This window comes from Hemibagrus wyckioides, linkage group LG15, assembly GCF_019097595.1.
Source record: "Hemibagrus wyckioides isolate EC202008001 linkage group LG15, SWU_Hwy_1.0, whole genome shotgun sequence".
Taxonomy (NCBI): domain Eukaryota; kingdom Metazoa; phylum Chordata; class Actinopteri; order Siluriformes; family Bagridae; genus Hemibagrus; species Hemibagrus wyckioides.
In genome coordinates this window covers 17,100,381-17,120,821 of record NC_080724.1, presented here as the reverse complement: position 1 = coordinate 17,120,821, position 20,441 = coordinate 17,100,381, and the positions used below count along the sequence as shown (strand labels likewise).

The window sequence follows — 20,441 nt, the reverse complement described above, 5'->3', positions numbered from 1 at the left end:
TAAGATGGACAGCACAGTGTTCCAAAAACAGACTTTCAGCTGTGCTGCAGTGGCACACACACACACACACACACACACACATACACACACACGCACGCACGCACACACACATTAAAATTCGGTGAAGGCTCCAAATAGATCTCAGAGCGAAGACCTCAGTCCATGTGGAAATATAACAAGAGGACATGTGTGTAAACAGATCTGCTAAGCTCCTCCCACACTGAGTGGTATGCAGAGGTAGTTCTGTCACTTGTACACACACACACACACACACACACACGTCTATAGGTATGTTCATCTTCTTGGACACATGTGAAGCCACAGCCGTGCGTTTGAACAAGAAAACCTCAAACCAAAGCAATATCCATGGAGTTAAAAGCCACTTCCCATGCCTGTTAGAGCTGCTCCTCACTGATGCTGCACCATTTACCGTCAGGAGAACGAAGTGCAGATGAAATGATTTTGATTTAATTAGCCTGTTAGTATAGAATTACATTTCTGTCACACACTGAATGTTTTGTGTCAGGAAGAATACACACTGCTGTGGCGTCAGTGTAAATCATGGATGACATTCATCAGCTCAAAACGAAACCTCTGCGGCTTTCTTTCTCTTTCTTTCTTTCTTTCTTTCTTTCTTTCTTTCTTTCTTTCTTTAAATATCAATAAAAGAATATTGTTTTTGTGCATCAAAACAGAATTGACCCCTAAAAGGCAAATATTGATGATCCAAAGCCAACACCTTCTGTGGAGTTTTTCCTCAAGAGAACATCTTTTTACCTTTAATATACCCCCGCCCCCAGAAATGTAGATATTCTATGTATCTTTATAAATAATTTTTAATTCATTTTAATTGCAGTAATAGTGTACCTTTAAAGCTTTACTCTAATTAAAACGATTTAATCTAAACGATCTATTTGCTGTAAATAACCTGTACATCACTCATCACAGTTCTGCTGCCAGCGAAAGATGCACATGGAGGCACATGTGGAGTTTATTTTTTATCCACTTTAATAGCTTAAACACGCCGAGGTTGAAATTCCGACGTCTCACTTCCAAAATAAATCGAATGTTCATCTCGGAGAGTCGCTCCTTCTGCCGTCTCAAGAGTGTGCTGTATGTGATCTGAAATATTTTTGTAATTTAACAAGTCTCAAATGAGTGATTTTTACACTCAGATCCATGTTTCGGTAACAAATTTCAAATTTCCTTATATATATATATATATATATATATATATATATATATATATATATATATATATAGAGGTATTAATATTGAAAAACTGGTATGATATTACTCGGTATTGGATTGAAAATAAAATCAATATTATCGTCCATCCCTACTCTCTGATCTCTGATGGCAAACTGAGCCTTGGTGCTCTCTTTCTGATTGGTCAGCTTCCCCCCACCCTGCTGCCCACCTCTCATTCTCTCTCTCTCTCTCTCTCTCTCTCTCTCTCTCTCTCTCTGCTTAAATACTTTTAACAAAAAGGACTGAAGAAGGAGGAGGAGGAGGGAGAGGGGGATGGGAATGCTGGGGGAAGGGAATTGTGTGTGTGTGCATGCGTTGTCACTCGAGAGAGCAAAAGAGAGAGAGAGAGAGAGAGAGAGAGAGTAGAGAGTAGAGAGTAGTAGTGGTGGTGTTGAGTCCATACGTGGAAAACCGTAGCCGTGCACACACACACTCTCGGGGATTATCTATCTGTTCTGAACCTGATAGAGAAATGCAGGCATGAATAGGTAAGTCAGGATCTCTCCATCCTCCTCTCTCTCTCTCTCTCTCTCTTTCTCTCTCACTTTTTTCTCTTTCTCTCTTACCTGATAGATTGATTGAGGTTTCAAGGTGCACAGAAAGCAAGCAAGCAGCTTTGCACTCAGCTTTGAGCTGGATTTAAAATGGGCAATGTGAGTTCTTCACTCTTCTCTTCTCTTCTCTTCTCTGAATACATTTTTTAGTTTTTCTCCTTTCCCTGCATGCAGGTGTCTCTTTATTCGCTCCCACACCAACAGTTTTGATGTTCCTTAACTGGAGAAAGTGTGAATTTGGGTGTCTGCACTTGTAAAAAGACAGATCGGTGTCAGTATTCATTTTTCGGAGCTTTTCAGAGAAAATAAACCTGAGTTTAAAAAATAAATAACATGCATGGATCTTTTTGCTGTCATAGCTGCATGCTACAAGGATTACATTTTGTACAAACTTTGCATTTTTAGTGCAGGTGAAGCTTTAAAACAATGAAATCAAAAAATGAAAGCAGGAATCAAGTAATCAAAGTAAAGATCTCTTTATATTTGAGTTGATGGATAAAAAGCGCTTCATGTTAGAAGAGTATTAAATGTTTTCCTGTCAGAGGAAGCGTGTGTTGTCCTGCACGGCGTGTCAGAGCGGACCGAGCGGCTTCCAAAAGCAGCTTGAGAAGCCACATTGTTTGACTGGCATGATTATGTAATATTTTTCATTCATGTGTGAGCTCCTCTGCGCTCTCTCTTGAAGGCGAGTGGCGTTTCTCTGTGAGATCCACGGGCTGAGCTGCTCCAGTGTAGGCTTTCAGAAAACTCGGTGTTTACAAACTTAAATCCTATTTTAGTATTCATTTAAATATTTAATTTCTTTGTTTCTGGTAGAAGTTACATTCATATATCAATACAGTCCTTATTCATGATTTATTACTGATTTATAAACTATTTATAACTATACATACATTACTTTTTTAGTGTTTAACAGAATAATGATGTCTCCTATGACAGTGCATGTTTCGTTTTCTCAGATATTTAGATATCGGATCTCGCTATAAGTTTGTGTAACACATTCACATGTTTACTGTTTTGTAAGAAGTTCAAAGATTCTTTAATCCCAGTTATGTGTGATAATCAACAACCGATATCTAATAATCTAATGACAGGCCTAATTTCAGTGTTTTAGATGTCAGTGTTTTTGATCTTAGTGCTGTAGAGTGTTTAGTGTTCGAACCCGGTGCTTCATGTTTTTGTGTCTGAGGTCTGTGTTTATATTTGTGTGTTTAATGTTAAAGTTTAATGTTTTTATATTTTAGCTTTTGAGATCCGTGTTTTATATTTTAGTGTTTTAAGGTTTTATATTTTTGAGTTCAGTTTTTAAGGTTTTATATTTTTGAGTTTGAGTTCAGTGTTTTATTTTTTTAGTATTTTAAGGTTTTATATTTTTGTCTTTGAGTTCAGTGTTTTATATTTTAGTATTTTAAGGTTTTATATTTTTGTGTTTGAGTTCAGTGTTTTATTTTTTAATATTTTAAGGTTTTATATTTTTGTGTTTGAGTTCAGTGTTTTATATTTTAGTATTTTAAGGTTTTATATTTTTGTGTTTGAGTTCAGTGTTTTATATTTTAGTATTTTAAGGTTTTATAATTTTGTGTTCGAGTTCAGTGTTTTATATTTTAGTATTTTAAGGTTTTATAATTTTGTGTTCGAGTTCAGTGTTTTATATTTTAGTATTTTAAGGTTTTATATTTTTGTGTTCGAGAAAATTTTTTTGTTTTTTTTGTTGAAGCCTAAAGTATTGTTTTAATGTCAGAGCTGATGTTTTTATATTTCGGTGTTTGAGTTCAGTGTTTTATAGTTTAGTGTTTAAGCTCGCTTTTCTGTATTCTGTTTTAGTCTTAGGGCGTGAGATTAGTGCTTTAGATCTTCTATATCTTTTATCTTTGAGTGCAGTGTTTTGTTTTAGTGTTGAGTTTTGTTATAGTGAGCTCGGTGTTTCATATTTTAGTATTTAAGCTCAGATTTACAATTTTCTAGTCTTTAAGTTGTATTAAAATTATATTTAGTTTAAAGTCTTATTAGTCTAATTCTCAGTCTTTCACCACTAAGTGTTATGAAGCTTTTTTTACTATTTAGTGAACACACAGGACAATCACAATCATTTTTTAGTTTGTTTATTAATCCGACTGTATAAATGTGAAAAATATCCAAAATTCTGAACTTTTCAATGTACATTTCTCTGTTTATAGCTTCAAACATTCATGATTCTAATATATAATTGATTGAAGTTATTTTCTGTTTACTGATCTGTCTTTATTTATTATTTGTGTTTTAATAAACTTCAATACCTTTAAATGTAAATGTAAATTAGAACTTTAGTTTTCTCAATATTATGTTTATCTTCGATTATAAATTTATAATTCCATTTAATGTGATTGGGGGCATTTATTAATTAATATTTTATATTATATATTTGATTCGATTTGATTGTTTGTGTTTGTTGCATGTACATTTTTTTATGTATTCAGTGTGCTTTGTTTAATACACATTTTAGGAAGTAAGAAATGGGAGGGTTGAATGGAAAAAGTATGTGTGTTAAAGTAAAAATGTGGGGTGGAAGGCAAGCACTAAGCCCTGTGAACAGACTGGTTTGAAATGTGCACAGTCTTGTGATAGTGCTCTCTTTATTGTGGTTGGCTGCTGCACTGTGGTATGCATGGAGCTTTTTGTGAGGCAGATTTAGAAAGGCCTCTTTAGAGGCTGGACACAGCCATACAATCAGCTTAATGCCTACGTGCAGGCCCTTAATGAATACCCCCTGTGTGTGTCCAGCCCACAGAGGGAGCGAGTCCCAGCGCAGAGTCTCCATGACTATCAGATTCCGTTTGGAGTCGGATTTGTTTATTAAACTTTCAGCCATTTTGCGTGGTTAGTAACGCACACCAGTGTTTTGAGTGCATTGGATTTCTTTTGTCTCTAAAGCGTATCTTGTCCTGTCCCAGGAAGTGGATCTGGATGTTTAGTGTCCTACACTGTGATGGACTACAGACGCACAGACGCTAACCTGGCTTTCCTTGCAGAAGTGTCACCATAAACCAGACCACGTCCGCAGAATGCTGAGTCCTATTGTTCCCTATAGTAAGTTCAGGCATGCTTTATATTTAACATCATTTCCATATGTTCCTCATAGAGGGAAATAACATGCTAAAGTACTGCTGCTGCACTCCAGGTGGAAATTCACTAATACGTAGTAACAATTCATGTAAATATTCTGTATAAGACTATAATTTTTGCATATCTTTGATATATTGCATATTGGAGGGAAAAAGCAAGGTGTGTGTGTGTGTGTGTGGGAGATAGGGAGGGGGGTTGGTTGATGGCTTTAGCAGTAGAATCCCTGCAGTTCTGACAGTGTCATCTCACAAATCCCACTCACCCTCCCAGTTTTCCCTGCTCTCTCCGCTCAGTCGACCTAATAACTGTCCGGTTTTAGTCCCCATTTCACATCTCCACCCCCTCAAGCCCCCCCCCCCCCTCCTTTCCCTCCACCGCTCTTCATTTGAGCTCCTTGCGGTCCCTCACCAAAACAGCATTGTTTGTTAGCCAGCATGGTGCTTTTTTTTCTCAGCGAGCGGCCCGAGGAGCCGCTTTAACCCGACTCTTCGGCTAACCTCCTCTCCGCTTTATCGGCATGACAGCTACAAGAAAAGAGGGAGAGAAATCAAACCGCATGCCTCTTCTGATCAGTTGAAGATGTAATTACATAATAATGAAGGGAGGCCTTTTTCTGCTCGGCTGGGACGTGTGTTGGAGCAGGCAAATGTCTGTTCATCATGTTCACATTATGTTGTTTGAATACTTTTAGGCTTACTCGCTTACTGGCGAATGAAACAAATCGAATGCATTAAAAGAAGCATGGTGCTAGGCGAGGTGCATGTTGCAATTATCAGTCCTGGCGATCTCGCTTTTGTTCTTAAAGTTAGCGAGGCTGTAGTTGCTCAGAGCATCTTTTGTGCTGGAATTCACTTAACGGCTTAAGCCCAGACTTGTCAGTTTGGTCGTTCTGATGGAAGGATCCTTCTGAACAGTTCTTGACAGGCCACATTTTTGTCTTGCCCAGAATGACATAATTGCAGTAGAAGCTTTCTGGGGTTTTTTTTTTTTACCCTCCTCATTATAATGCACTAAACACAGCATGAGGTCACATATTTACTCAATAAACTCTCGCTTTCTACTTCACAAGCCCTCTCAGTTTGGGGATTGATTTTCAAGAATGTCACGAAGACTTGGTGGAATATTTTACATTCCTCAGAGATGCAGCATATTTGTGTGTTTTTGCCAGTTCTGAAGTGACCGGTGGATTTGGACAGAGCCTGCTCGTCCTGCGTTACTGCTCTTTGTTGGCGTGGGCTGATGAGAACAGGCTGTTCTTCTGAGTGTGTGTGTGTTCTTGAGTATGTAGTGTGAATGTTAGGACTGCACATGCGGGTGTTAGATAGTCCTCATGCTTTAACCACTTAAACACCCACAGATTCCTTCCTCAAGATATTAATCTAAGACTAAAAAGAACATTTAAATTTGATAAGAGTTGATGTGAGGACACGATATGAATGCCCCAATACTTTCCATATAGTTTCATGGAATAGATTATTGTTGCAGATTACATAGCAAAATCACTTTTTGTGTTCTTGTCCTATTTTTCCTACGACAGACCAAAATTTCGACACATTTCTACACATGCCCTGAAAATCAGAAAATCACTTATAATTAACCAGGCAGTTATTGTTGTGGCACTGAATAAACTTTTATCTAAATCCATCCTGAATTTTTCACTAAAAGATATTTGTAAATTAGGCAAATCTGTACAACTCATTCAGATTACATGTTCCAAAACGTTTGCATGTAAGTAATGTAGTTTACATTTCTTTAAACATTATGTTTATTCCAACTACCCTTTCATAATCAGTAACTTCTCTGAGGTTTTTGTTCTTTTTATTTTTCTTTCCATACAGAGAATTCTTGCCATTGCGATTCCTTTGGTGATCAAATTGAAAAAAATATAAAATGCCGGAGAATTTCTTTAAAGTGCCAAATTCACCTGTAAGCTGCACACAATAAAGTCCAGCCCAGTGAGGCATACATGTGAATAGTGTCACATCCTTGCTGGAATTTTCTTTGTGGAACAGTTGAACATTCCCACCGTTAGGATCTGTTCCTGACCACACATCACAGTGGTTTCCACATACACACTGGAGACACATGCATGGGCGCACATACACACACATTCAATTTCTCCACATTGTCTGCTCACACCACCCATGTGTGTTACCTCTTCTTACACTTTTAAACAGACAAACCTGAAGGAAATCTGAGAGAGATTCCTGGGGCCATGGATACTCCTGTAGGGATTTGGTGCAAAGAATCTGTAATCTGCACTTCAAACACGCTCCTAAATCAGTCCCAGGCCAGCAGCCCACGAGTGCCCTAACTCTTGTTGCTCAGAGGCCCGCTGTCCAGCGGATCCTTTTTGCTTTTGAAGAGCGAAACAAATACAGCCAGCGCCTCTTCTTCATAATGACCTCATTTCATTTTCTGCCTTGCAAAAAAATTGTTGAAGCGCTCTGATTACATCTGTTAAGTCATTAAAGCGCTGAAACTCTAAGGAAAGGGGCGCACACTGGGCACTTCTGGATGAGTGGCGCATCTCACAGGCTTCCAACAACACTAACGAGAGCGACCGAGGGCTGAATACGGCTCTGGAGGGGCCCTTGAGTAAACAGGCAGCACGCTGAAGTGTCTGTGTGAATAAGCACAGGGGTCATTAGCAGCGGGTGCGAATGGGGTTTAATTAGCCCTCACGGAGGTAGCGCGCTATGTGGGACGAAGAGCTAACGGGGTGACGGAGAAAGAAAAGCTTTCTGCTTTCCTTCCCCCTTTCTCTCATCAACTCACCATCATGCAGGAGAGCTCATTAAGGCCTAGCGCTGTTGCAATTACGTTCCTAATTAAGGCTTGTGCTCAGGCTCATTTGGGTGGCCTGCCTGCCTGCCTGATCTCCGTAGCCGCAACGGCTGAACTCAGAGCCGGAGTTTCACCCTCATGCATCGAGCTCCTAATTAAGGCAAAAAAATAGACATGGTGCAGAATCTACTTCTTTCACGTAGTGCCTCAGGGATCTGGTTTTAGGGCGTCTCACATTTCGTTTTGTTGCCGCGCGAACAGAAAATCCCCACTCAGTTGTAGAGTCAATAAATAAACAAAGAGAGAGGGCGAAGGATTTAGCTGAGTGGGAATGAAACATGCAGGGTGGGATTGGAAAGTGCGGGGGGGGGGGGGGGTGTTCAGGGCTGCAACCAAGAACAGCAAGGAGAAAGATTCAGAGAAGGGGATGAAGGAAAAAAGGGGGAGATGGAGGAGAGATTTGGTGGTAGAGAGACAGATGGAGGGGGGTGATTGGTCATCACCGAGCCTTAGGACAGCTGTTCTTTGATATATTAGTGGACACAATGACCTAAACCCAGCCTGCAGCCACACAAAATAGGGACCCTGTTTTTCTTAAAGGGGAGGGGTTGCCTAGCTTTTGGCCATTTGTGGACACAAATTAGCAGATTGGGGAGGTGGGGGTGTTGTTACTGAAATGATGAGCATCTAGCAACGCATCTAGCTGTTTCGTCCAGCTGACCACTAATAATCAGCTACTCAAAGTGGTACCTATTTTATCATCAGCAGCATTAAAGAATGTACATCTAACCCCTTATTCAGTCATAAAGAAAAAGAGATGATGACGATGTATTCAAATGCAAGATTTGTGAAGATTCTCAGTGTGTTCAAGTGACTGGACTGTAATGTGTACATGTCCTAAAGGGCTGTTATTGAATTTATTTATTTGTCACAAAGTTATGGTGGTGATAACATTTAACTATAAGTTCAGAAAGTAAGTTCTGAAATAGTTAGGGATATTTTCTGAATAAATTAATAAGGAAATGTAATAAATAAAACTATGCCAAGAGAAATAATAATAATAATAATAATAATAATAATAATAATAATAATAATAATAATAATAATAATAATAATAATAAATATTATTTCCTATTATTTAAATATTAAATATTTATATAATAAATATTTAAATATTTATATAATATTAAATTTATATATTTATTATTTAAAATATTTAAAATATTTTAAACATTTAATACATTCTATTAAATAATGTAATTATGGTTATAAAGCTGTGATCATAAGGCATTTTTCTTTTTAACTGTTTGAGGTGCCACGCTTCCAAACGTTCTGCTAGTGCACTTATCATTCAGTATCCATCTCTATGCAAATAGCTTATGCCATGGTTTTGTGCTTCTAGTAGCTAATCAGGAATGATCTAACACGCCTGCATGCACTTACAGTGTGACCCACAGAGGAGTGACAATGTCTTCAAATGCTCAGAGATTACACACAGCTGAGAGAGAGAGAGAGAGATGGGAGGGGTGAGAGTGAGGATAGAGAAGCTCCTTCACTGCCACTTCAGTAGATAGGCTCCCTTCTCTAGGGATCTTGCCTGGGCTGTGTGAATAGATGTGTGTTCATCTGGGAGGGCGCTGGGCAGCAGGTGTGAAAACTCGTAAGAGCCCTCCAACTCTTCTGTTATTACATCTTTTTAGGGCCATGAAAAGAAAGAGCAGATGAGCTCCGGAGAGAAAGCGTGAACGCTGCCCAGGGATTGGGTTTCTTTTGATTGATCACATCGCTGTGACTAACACATAGATTTATAATAATTTTCTCAGCAATGCTCAATTAGACATGGCCTATAAGTAATGACAGGCTATTGTATGAGGAGCTTTTACTCTGACTTTTGGGATTGCTTTAAAAGCTACTGGATTTATGTAGGAAATACATGTAAAATAATTAGGTATTCTGAATGTTACATGAAATTTGTATAGATTTTTTGGGGAAACTATAGCTTTTCCCGAACTGAATTACTCGATCACAAATTTTAACATTTCAACCCCAAAAGTGAAAACTTAATTAAATTTAACTATTAAATTTCATCCCAATTCCACTTAAATCCTTCCTGTCTTACTATTTATTGATTTAACATGCATTGTAATTAGACTCTATGCCTTTACTCTTACTCCTATAGCTATTTTTGCAGCCGTGTTTATTAAACTGGATTCAATTGACCTAAAATGATCTTTGCAGACAACCTCACACAAGTTATCTAAAAAATTATTTCAAAATTAGTTTGGAGAAATACATTACGATTGTCTTATATTTGATGTGCCAGAGTATTTCTGTAGAAGCATCCAATTTTGGTCAAAAACCCGACATCCACCACCTCATTAAAAATGTTTGTTTGAATTGAAGCAACAAATTCTAACCTTCATCATATGAGGCGGTAGAAATACTTCTGAATTTGCAAATGTTGGTTTGAATGTAGCTGTTGCCTAATCCTCCATTTTGCACACTACAGACATTAAAATATAGTCTAGGTGTGACTCTATGCCATGTCTATCGACCTCAAAAGAATGAAACGTTAAACAAAATGGTCTAATTCAATATACCACAACAACCAGCACCAGCTTTATCCTTTTATCAGATAAACAATATAGATAACATTTTGGTCAAAAAGCAGATTTGATGCCAAACCTAAAGAATATTTCTACTTTCATTCCACACTTTCGCTTCATACTTAAAAGTCCTGAAGAGTCTTTTCTGCCTAAACCATCGATTCTCCAGCATCTGAACTGAATACAAATCAGCTAATGATTAGAACTCAGGCTCTTGTCTTATCTTTCGAGCTCTGCGATGATTAATTCATGTAAACGCCCCAGCCTCTGTCTGTTACCTTCTTGTTCTCTCTTTTTTTTTTTTACTATTTGCAGATTTTTCTAATCCCTCTTTCTCTGCCCTTTGTGCACTCTGCACTTTATAATTTACAGGGAAAAAAAAAAGGCTTCCTCTTTGGCATTTGTGAGATGTGTTCCACAAGGAGTTCTCTAGACATGTGGAAAATTTGTTTTAACTGTGTCTTCACTCAGATACTGTTCTCTTGGGGGTCTGTTGACGTTAAATATAATTTCATATTGCTTAAAAACTGACAGATGGGTTGAAAAGAAATTCAGTGCGAGATATAGGGTCTCCATCTTTAGGGTGGTTTTATTAGGACATGTGGGGGCAGGAGCGTGCGAGCAATCCTGCTTGATTGGATTGATTCTTCCTGCTCGCGCTCATAGCAGCTCTTTCCACACTCTGCCAACTTTAATGGTCGCCTATCCCAGAAGGCATGTAGCATGAGAGTAGGTTTTGTTCTTCGAGACAGGAAAACAAAAGCAGAAAGAGAGAGAGAGAGAGAGAGAGAGAGAGAGAGATGGGCTGTAGATCTCATTGAAGCTGTGAAACTGCTTCTGGCCTGCTCTTCTCATGTTACAGAGAACTGGTGTTGCTTGTACACACATGCTCTGCCTAAAGTGTTTAACATTGTTTCACGTTTAAAAAAACAGGGGTTTGGTTTATCATTATGATTATGTTTATGTTATTCATTTGGCTGAGGTGGAATCCAGTCCCACCACTGAGCCTTTTGAAGATGTGACTAAGTCGTTTTTTTCCACACAGCAGGGCAAATCCGATTATTACATAAATCTAATTTTTAGCCTTTTTCCGCAAATCGGCTCCGTAGTCGCATTTGCATGTCAACGCTACATATCCGTGCGCATGCTGATAGTGGGTACTGCAGTGCAGGTCAATTTTAGACATTTTGTAAAAACCAAAAACAACAGGCCACATTAATTGCTTTTTTCCAGCAACAATGTCTTTATGATAGATATCTACAATTTTGTCACTGAGTTCGGAAAAAAGAAGGAAGAAAGAAATTGGTTTGATTGGTCAAACTTTTAGCTAAAATTAGATAGCAGGTGGTTCGACTGTGGGCTGGTGCTTCACACCTCCCCAACATACTCCACGCTGAACTCTAATGCTGTCAAGCCCGAAACACTGCTTGTGCGCTATCTTCATTACACACTCCTTCCAGAAAAATGAGATGCAATACGAAGTGCACACACACACCCGAAACTCCCTCAATAAATCCCAGAGCACCACAAAAGCTGTCGGTGGACCTCAGCTGAATAGATTAATAAGATTTCCATAATTAGGCAGGCCTTTGACAATAGGATCCCTCTCCTTTGTCTCAGAACCAACAGAATTGTCAGGCTAAGGGGACGTCTGCTGGACTGGCCATTGCAACAATGGACACAGAGACAGTAAGGCGGTCGGTGGAAACATCTGTCTCTCTGCCAGGCCTGGAGTCTTGTGCAGAGTGGCTGTGTCAGGCCCTCAGTGTCCACCTCCCACAAAGCAGCGGCAGCAAGGGTCCATGTGGACAATAGGGCCTGGCGGCAAGTGAAGCCTTCTTTTCTTAATCCAACTGCTGTGCCTCTGTTTACTCGCCAGCTTCCCATGTTGATTACAGCTACAGAGGGTGACATGTAACCCAGAGCTGGTCATATGGATATCGCTGTGTTTGGAATGGCATACATAGAGCGAGCTTAAGAGCTTTTCTGTCTTTGTTAAGTGAGTCTCTGAGAGTCACTGAGGTTTACTGGAGTTTTTAATATGCACCATTTTGCCGTTCTGAAGGCTGCACTACAGGAGAACATTGCATACAATTCCCCAAAGCTTTTTCTTAATGCATAGGTGCCAGAAATGAAATCGACATAATCTTCCTTAAATTTTTATTATTCAGTCCGTTTGTTGTACAAGACTTTTCAAGCCTGACTTTTCTAACTTTGCTAAAAAAGACTTTTTACTTGCATTTGTAGCTTCAGCAAAAGAAGAAGCAAATCTCATAAACTATACTTTCTAACTAAACTAAACTAACTAAACTGTCTACACTTCATTTACTTTAATCACATTCGCTCTTTGACAATATGATTTCATTTTCTAAACTCCATCGTACTGTACTTCCTGTTTGTTCTCCAGGGCTAGAATAAATGAATCTACAGCACAGCTATGATTGAACCAGTCAGATTACAGCAGGATCTGAGCGCAGGCCGAGGTGTAATTGCAGTCTGCAGCTCGTGTCCGGTTCATTTAATGCTAGATGGAATAGTGTTCAGTGAGGTTAGAGGACAAAAGGGTGCTGTATAGGTGCTGGGGATGAAGGTCAGCGCCTGGTCTTTATCCTACGCTTCATGGGAGCAGGAATATATCCTTCCATCCCAAATGGCTCATCCGTGAGATTGTCTGGAGAAGGGAGGGGTTTGGGGGGGTGAGTGGACAGCAGGCACTCTGGCCAGAGAGCGCGTCTGTATATGAGTGTGCATGCATATGGGAGACTGGGTGCACAACCTCGTGTATATTGATGGAGTGGACAGCAGTTTGGCTGCTCGGCTGAGTTCCTTAATGTCAAGCCTTGTCCGCACACATGTGCACATACACACACACGCGCATGCACATATGTGCACAAATACACACTGGCCAGTGCGTCTGTTGTCCACTCTCTCCCCTCCCCTCCCTTCTGCAGGTTTTATGAGCTCCCCTGGGCTGCCATCCATCTCTGTCACACACTGGCCCCATTATTGGGCTCCGCACAGCTCTGCTCCTACCAGCCTGCAGATGGGAATGTCCTGCAGGACATCTACTGTTTCTGCAGGCTGGACAATGACCTCCAACTCTATGTCTCAGTTCATGCTCTTTTTCTCGTTTTCTTATAGTTTGACATATATTTAAATGAAGGACTTCTTTCGCAATGTGGGAAAGTTGAAGCCCTTGGTCGTTAAATATGGAGCACAAGGTAATGCAGTGGCCATCTGGAGAGGAGAAAGAGAAGGAGAGAGAGAGAGAGAGAGAGAGAGGAGGAAAGGGGGAGGGCAAAGTTTAGAAGAAAGCCTGAAGGAGAACCCAGTATATTAGCCTGAGGTTTGATTTAAATGGCAATAAAGCAAGGGGCACCCCACACACATTTTCAGAAGTATGAATAATGAATCATAACTTTCTGAATAAAAAGAATAAAAAAATAAATAAAAATCCCGCCTGTAATAAAGGCTCACCGACTTTATTCTTTTACCTCTATATTTTCCCGCCGTAGGTCTCACCCCAGGCCGGTTTGTGACAGTTCAATAATGCCGAGCTAGGTAAGGAATTTCAGGCTAATACCTCTGCAAAGAGAAGCAAATTGCCTTCCAATACAGGTTTCAATGTGATTTCTTTCAAACTGCTGAAAATGCATAAATCCGAGAATCACACTTATTTAACCGATCCATCAATGGGTTGTAATAAAAATGGATCCAAGAAAAGAATTAGGAGTTTCAAAAAAATCCTGTTTTGTCTTTCTCCCCAATCATTACTCTATTGGTCTCTCTTTCATCCTTCTAACATTAAGGCAGCGTAATGAATCACTGGGTCCAGAGCCGCAGATAGCCAGAGGAAAAGACATTCCACGCTCCCAGTGTTTCATGGGAAGCAGCCGATGAATAGCACAACTATTCTGTGCTGCTTTCCCATCCCCCTCCTTTTTTTTCTTTACCCCACTGTCTCCCTCCCCATTCTCTCTCCCGCTCTGTCCTGGCTGCACAGGGCTTTTAGAGAATTGCTTTGTGGACAAGCCGATGTGGTGCAGGGGATGGACAGCAGGCGTTCAGTCAAACATACACTGGGTGATAACAATGGCTCCTCAGGGAGGGCTGCAGATGCTAGCACATGGCAGCTATGCGTTCTAAGTGGGGAAAGAACAAGTCCACCCCTTTTACTCTCAGGGGAATACACAGATATTATTTCTTTTTTTTGTGTGTGTGTTTTTCTGTGTCTTTGGGGAAGTCTGGTCCTATCAACTAGCAATCAGCATATAAGATTTCTAGAGCCTAATATATATAACCACAGTATATAGAACATGGATAAATATATAGTTCATAATGGCTGAAATGTTAAAAATTTAAAGGAATACTCCATTTTTTAATATCTATCCAATCTGAAGTCTGAATGTCCACAGACCAAATATTTTCAAACACGGAAAAAAAGAACGGATTGCTGAATTATGAAATATATTACAAATAATTTAGTTTTTTATCAACTTTTGAACAGTGGAACAATGCAGAAGGAATAATACAAAAGTAAAACACTAGAGCAACACTGTAAAATAATTTTTTTTTACACTTTATTGTTGTGTTTATTTGCTGTCAGGTGCTGCAGTTTTTACTTTGAACAAGGTTAACTACTTTGGAGGAAAGTAATGGGGCAGTATGGAAAACCACATTCAAATTTAACCTTTCTAAGTGTTCTATGTAGTACCGTCCTTTCAGTGTTCTCTGTTCTGACAAGGGTTTCTTTGTAACCAACAGGTCTGTTGAAGATGCACTGGAACCCGGAGCATGCCCAGCCCCTGAGCCAGTGGCCCGAGCAGCATTTGGATGTATCTTCCACCACCTCCTCACCCGCCCACAAACCAGAGCTGTATTCAGCACGTGGCCGTGGCTCCTACAGCTACGCCTGGGCCAATGATGACATCTCAGCCCTCACTGCCTCCAACCTGCTTAAGCGCTATGCTGAAAAATACTCAGGTGTCTTGGACTCAGCCTATGAGCGCCCTGTTGTGGGTGCCTATCCTGAGCCTGGTGCCTTTGGGGCTCTCAATGGCAGCCAGAAGAGTGAACTGGAGCCCTGGCCCCTCTCTCACAGCACTGATTCAACTTACCCTTTGGTTCCTCCGTCTACCCACGATGGTCTGAAGGTGGCACCAGCACCCACAATGCCACCTGGCTCAGGCAGTGTCTCTGCAGGCAGCAGCAATCTGTCAGACTCAGGCTACAGTGGGAGCAGTTCATGCAGTGGTCCCCATTCCAGTGACTACCCACCTAGCTACAATGGTACCTACCTCTCATCTGGATACTGTCCCCAAGGCAGCTCAGCACTTCCCCCAGCGCCACTTCATGCCCTGCAGTCTGGACCCACCCTCTTGCCCAGCTACACACCCTCTGCACCAGTTTATAACTATCCCCCTGCCACCTACCCCCACCAGACCAGCCTTGCACCCACCTACAGCCACCCAACTCCCCCTTACCTTCCCTCTGGTATAGCTGCTCCAACTCCCATCAGTTCACGGCCCACAGTAGTAGGAGGCAGCTACAGTTACCAGAACAGTAGTCTGGGCAGCTCAGAGACAGCAGGTTCACTGAAGAGGAAGGCATTTGACATGGCTCCTGAAGAGGAAGAGGAGGAAGGGAGATCACGCTATAGGAAATATAGCTATGAAGCCTTAAAGTCTGGTGGAGACTCGCCATATAGTATAGGCGACAAAGCAGAATGCAGAGGAAATGGGTTTGTTACTACCAGTGCAGACCCACAGGCATTCAAGCCCAGCAAACCTGGATCACAGCCAGGCATTGCAGGTGATGAGGTGGGCAAATATAGTGGCCTGAAACCACTACTTTCGCCAGCATATGGAACAGCCGGCGAGTACAGCCCCCCAACAGCCATGACAGGAGAGAACGGAGGAGCCGAGCATGGCTTTCCACAGCAACAGCGCTCACTCAAACACTCTGAGCCGCTAAAAAGTACAGAGCAGCGGCTTCTGGATGTTATAAATAATGAGCTACAGGACTGCTCAATGCCTCCACTGTGGTCAGATCTTGTTGGTCATGCGCGTATTAAAGCAGTCTTGGAAGATGAGCTGCTGTGGCCAGCACTGCGTTCTGACAGTTCTCTTCGCCCCCCCCGGACTGTGCTACTGTTTGGTCCACGAGGGGGTGGCAAAACCACACTGGCGCACTCCATGGCCACCCAGCTTGGGGCCACTTTCTTCAGGCTGAATGGCACCATTTTGCTATCCAAGTGGAAGGCCGAGGCTGAGCAGCTTCTGGGAATGCTGTTCTCGGTGGCTGCAGCACGTCAGCCAGCAGTGGTACTGCTGAGTGAGGTAGAGGCCTTTGAGGATGATGAGGGTCTCAGACAGCAGCTGCAGGCACAGTTGGAGAAGGTGCAGCGTGGCATGGTGATGGTTGTGTGTTCCACGCGTCACCCAGAGCTTCTGAAAGAGCCGCTGCTGCGCTGCATGGCTAAGCGCTACCATATCAGCCTGCCGGATGGAAGTGGACGCAGACAGCTGCTCTTGCAAGCACTTGGGCCTCATGGCTGCAGTCTGAGTGAACAGGAGCTGGCAGCTGTACTGCAGCGCTGCGATGGATTCTCTGCACGTGAGCTGCTGCAGCTCAGTCAGCAGGCTCTGGCCTCAGCATCAGCTTCAGGCACTGGTCAGATGCACGGCCTTGGCGTGCCCCTCTCCTCGCCAGCCTTCAAAGACTTCGAGAGCGCTTTCTGTAAGGTGCGACCGCATGGGGCCCCCAAAGAACTGGACACTTGCATGGAATGGAGCAAGGTGTATAGCCACTAAGAGACAGTTCAGCCACTGGAATCGGGACTGGTTACCTTTGTGCAGAGGTCGAAAGCCTCATGGATACTTTTTTCCTTTTTTTTTTCTCTTTGTTTTCTTTTTGTAGCTACATACTTTGCAGCCAAAAAGGGGGGTTATTTTGGGAGATTACATTTTACGGTGAAAAGGCATTTTAGAACGAACACTTTCTTGTCTTGGAAACATGCCATGGTGTGCTGTTTTTCTATAAATAAACATATACTTTATTTTTCTTCCCCAAAGAAATTAAATATTAGGCATTTATCAGAGGGGGCAATTGCTAGTTGTTTGCTAATAGAAAATCTGAAATATTTTCCTGAATTTCACTAGGATTCTGATCAGCCTTGATCCTGGAATGACCCTGGACTATATTAATAATGCCCCCATTAACTGCAATTCTCAGGATCCTATTTATTGCCTGTCTGCTCCAATGGCATTATATTTTTTATTATTTTGATTTTTCTCCAAATTGATATTTTGGTGTTAAACGGCTTGGGATGTATTGGAGCAAATGAATTGTTTTTGACCAAAAAATGATAGAAGAGCACCATATCGCTTTTAAATGATACCTGCCCTATTGACAGCATTTTACCAAAAGGCAACCACCGTTATGCAACCCGCTTAAAACCAACAATATTGTGCAAAACAAGTTCATTGTTAGACCGTGGTCATATCGTGTGCACTTTGTCAAAGCACGGTCTTTTCATGAAAAGTGTATGCATCTCTACCCAAATAGTATTAAGACATAGGAAGTAAGAGAGAAAGAGTGAGACTGGCCCTTACTGTCTGCACAATCTGCTCTGTACACTGTACAAACCAGACACTTGTGGAATATCCGCAATTTTCTGGGGCGTTAACCCATAACCCCTAACCAAGAGTTCCTGCAGTCCATCTCACATTCCTTACCCAGATTTCTGATTTCCTGAGACAGTCTCTTTGGACCCTGGAAATGCAAGAGCAAAAAAGTCTAGTATTCTCTTCTGCTTACTATTTTTTTTTCTTAGTATATGTAGTCTTGTTTGAAATACTCAGGAAGAATTTCTTTACCTCAGAAATGATAACGAATGTATGTAACCTTAGGGTCTTAGTAGTGAATATTGAGGTGGTTCACAGTTGTGTGTGTGTGTATGTGTGTGTGGGACAGAGCGAGAGTGAGAGAGAGAGAGAGAGAGAGAGAGAGAGTGGTCACAGATCTGTACACACACTTCAGCTGTGATATTACCTCATAGGAGAAAACTTGAAAATGCTACAAAGACTAACGTTGAATGTAATTCAGGTATTTCAGGGGATATCTGATGCCATAAAAATCCACAATTTTTGTAATTCTATATATATATATATACATACACATATTTCCTTCATCCTTTCCATTTATTTTGGATGTAGATTTTGATGGAGTGATGATTGTCTTCATGAAACGTTCTTGTAGATGGCAGGTCAAGATGTTTGATTTTGTTGGACAAACTGTTCAGATCATTTTTTCCATAAATCATGCTGAATTTGGTTTTAATGACGGTTTAAAGATATTATAATCCTATTATGCATAACTCAGATAACAGAAACCAGCCCAAAGATTAATCAGAGCAGATTTGTATGCAACTGGCAGCTAATCATGTCTAAAAATCGGTTGTGTCATGCAGTTTCTTGTACACACACACACACACTGCTGATACACACTACACGTAGACAATCCAGAAGCTTCTACCAATGCTATCGATTTTGGCTTTTACTCCAAATGCTACCGAGTGTGCTAATGCCATTGTGCTGCAAAAGTTACGCAAATCATTTCCAAACATAACTACATTTACAAGGGATTGTATTGGAAGGGATTGAGAGACCTTGGAGTTCATTACTTCTTTCTCATCCTCTTGTTTCTTTCTCATTTGGTCATCGTTCTCCTTGAGCCTTATAGCGTCGTTCAAGCTTAGCTGGTGGCTTCGGTCATGACACAGAATGCAGTCGATCATGATGATCTGCATACACATTAAAGTGCACATTAAACCCAGAAGTCTTGCACTCTGACTACACATGTTATAGTGTAGACGCAATACTATAATAGAGCACTGCCCTCTTCTAGTCCCAAAATCTGTTTTATATCAGACTCATGAGATTTTAATCCAACCAAATATCCCACTTTCCAAAGGTATATATAGGCACGTTAGCAGTTTGTTCAACAAAATGAGCATTTATTAGCTGTTTTGAATCTATTAGTACAGTAACTTTGATCTAGGTTCTTGTTCTTGTACATTTTCTGTAACCATTTCTACCTCATTTTTTTTTTTGCAACATATTGTACATGAAAGTATTTATTTCATGTCTTTTTTGATGTCTGTTTTGAAAACGATAATGTTCTTGAACTGTATTGGTCTACCTCAAAAAAGGCTGTATTTTAAGAGAAAATATCACACATTATTAAAGAGAATATGTCAACCTTTTGACCCGGGTTTATTTCTCACGCTGTGTTTGGTTGAGGAGCTTACATGACTGCAGTTGGCAGCCTACCAAGATACGGCCTGACCTTGGGTGACCAAATTCTGTCCTCAACTGACCTCGGTGTAGGGGGCAAAAAAAAAAAAGTCATCTAGATTTATTAACATATGACTTACAGAAAACAGATTCAGTCATTCGATTAGGTTTATAGTAGCTGGAGATGTCACATCTTTGTATATAAAGTACCACAGTATTGCTACAGGGCTGTGATCATTAAATAAGAGGCACAAAATAGCTCAAGTGTTTTATTTTTCAAGCGTTTCTTTCTGCAAATCTAGGCAGTTCACACACAACATTTATCTGTACTACAGTCAGTAAAGTCCAGTTTAGAGAAGAAATGCTTTAGTGTGCTAAAATGGCTCGAATGACATTATCGGAAATAGATGTGCAAGTAATTTGTTGTTACAAAAATAAGTCATAAAGAACTCCAGCCTTTTCCAAAACAGTTATCTATCAGATAATAGATAAAATAACAGTCAAAATATGAGTCGCATCAACCGATAGCGGTATCTTATTATGTAACGTGAACATGTCGCAAATGGAAATTAACATAAAACAGGATTTTCAGTTGTTAGTCAGACTCTGAGGCTGACTTTTCTGCTTCATGTCCAGACAACACACTGGGATTTTCCAGAATGACTGCAGGTTGCTTAGGGCTAAATCTGTATGTGAAGAGCTTGACAAACACTGGAACACAATTCCGTAGAAAACATCCTCACTGAAGAGTACAGTTTGGTTTGACCAGCTACCAAATCAAGCAAGCAAGGCTTGTTGGTACTTTGGTCAAAATGAAAGTTTTCTAAAATACCTCTACTAATTCA

At 40.7% G+C, this 20,441-nt stretch overlaps 1 protein-coding gene across 6 annotated transcripts in view; it reads left to right on the top strand.

Annotated features, from left to right (window-relative positions):
• The window catches only part of fignl2 (fidgetin like 2), a 59,107-nt gene extending 39,554 nt beyond the window's left edge, over positions 1-19,553 (top strand). Inside the window, exons 1-4 of one of the 6 annotated variants that reach the window (XM_058410662.1) lie at positions 1,613-1,739; positions 1,825-1,904; positions 4,736-4,871; positions 15,065-19,553. In XM_058410662.1, coding sequence (XP_058266645.1) covers positions 4,847-4,871; positions 15,065-17,112 — 2,073 coding nt within the window. In that variant the 5' untranslated portion in view covers positions 1,613-1,739; positions 1,825-1,904; positions 4,736-4,846 and the 3' untranslated portion in view covers positions 17,113-19,553. Of the gene's footprint in view, positions 1-1,581; positions 1,740-1,824; positions 1,905-2,451; positions 2,557-4,202; positions 4,662-4,735; positions 4,872-15,064 lie in introns of those variants that run through there. The other 5 variants (XM_058410656.1, XM_058410660.1, XM_058410659.1 and 2 more) reach the window with 5 other exon arrangements.
• Positions 19,554-20,441: the final 888 nt, after the last annotated feature.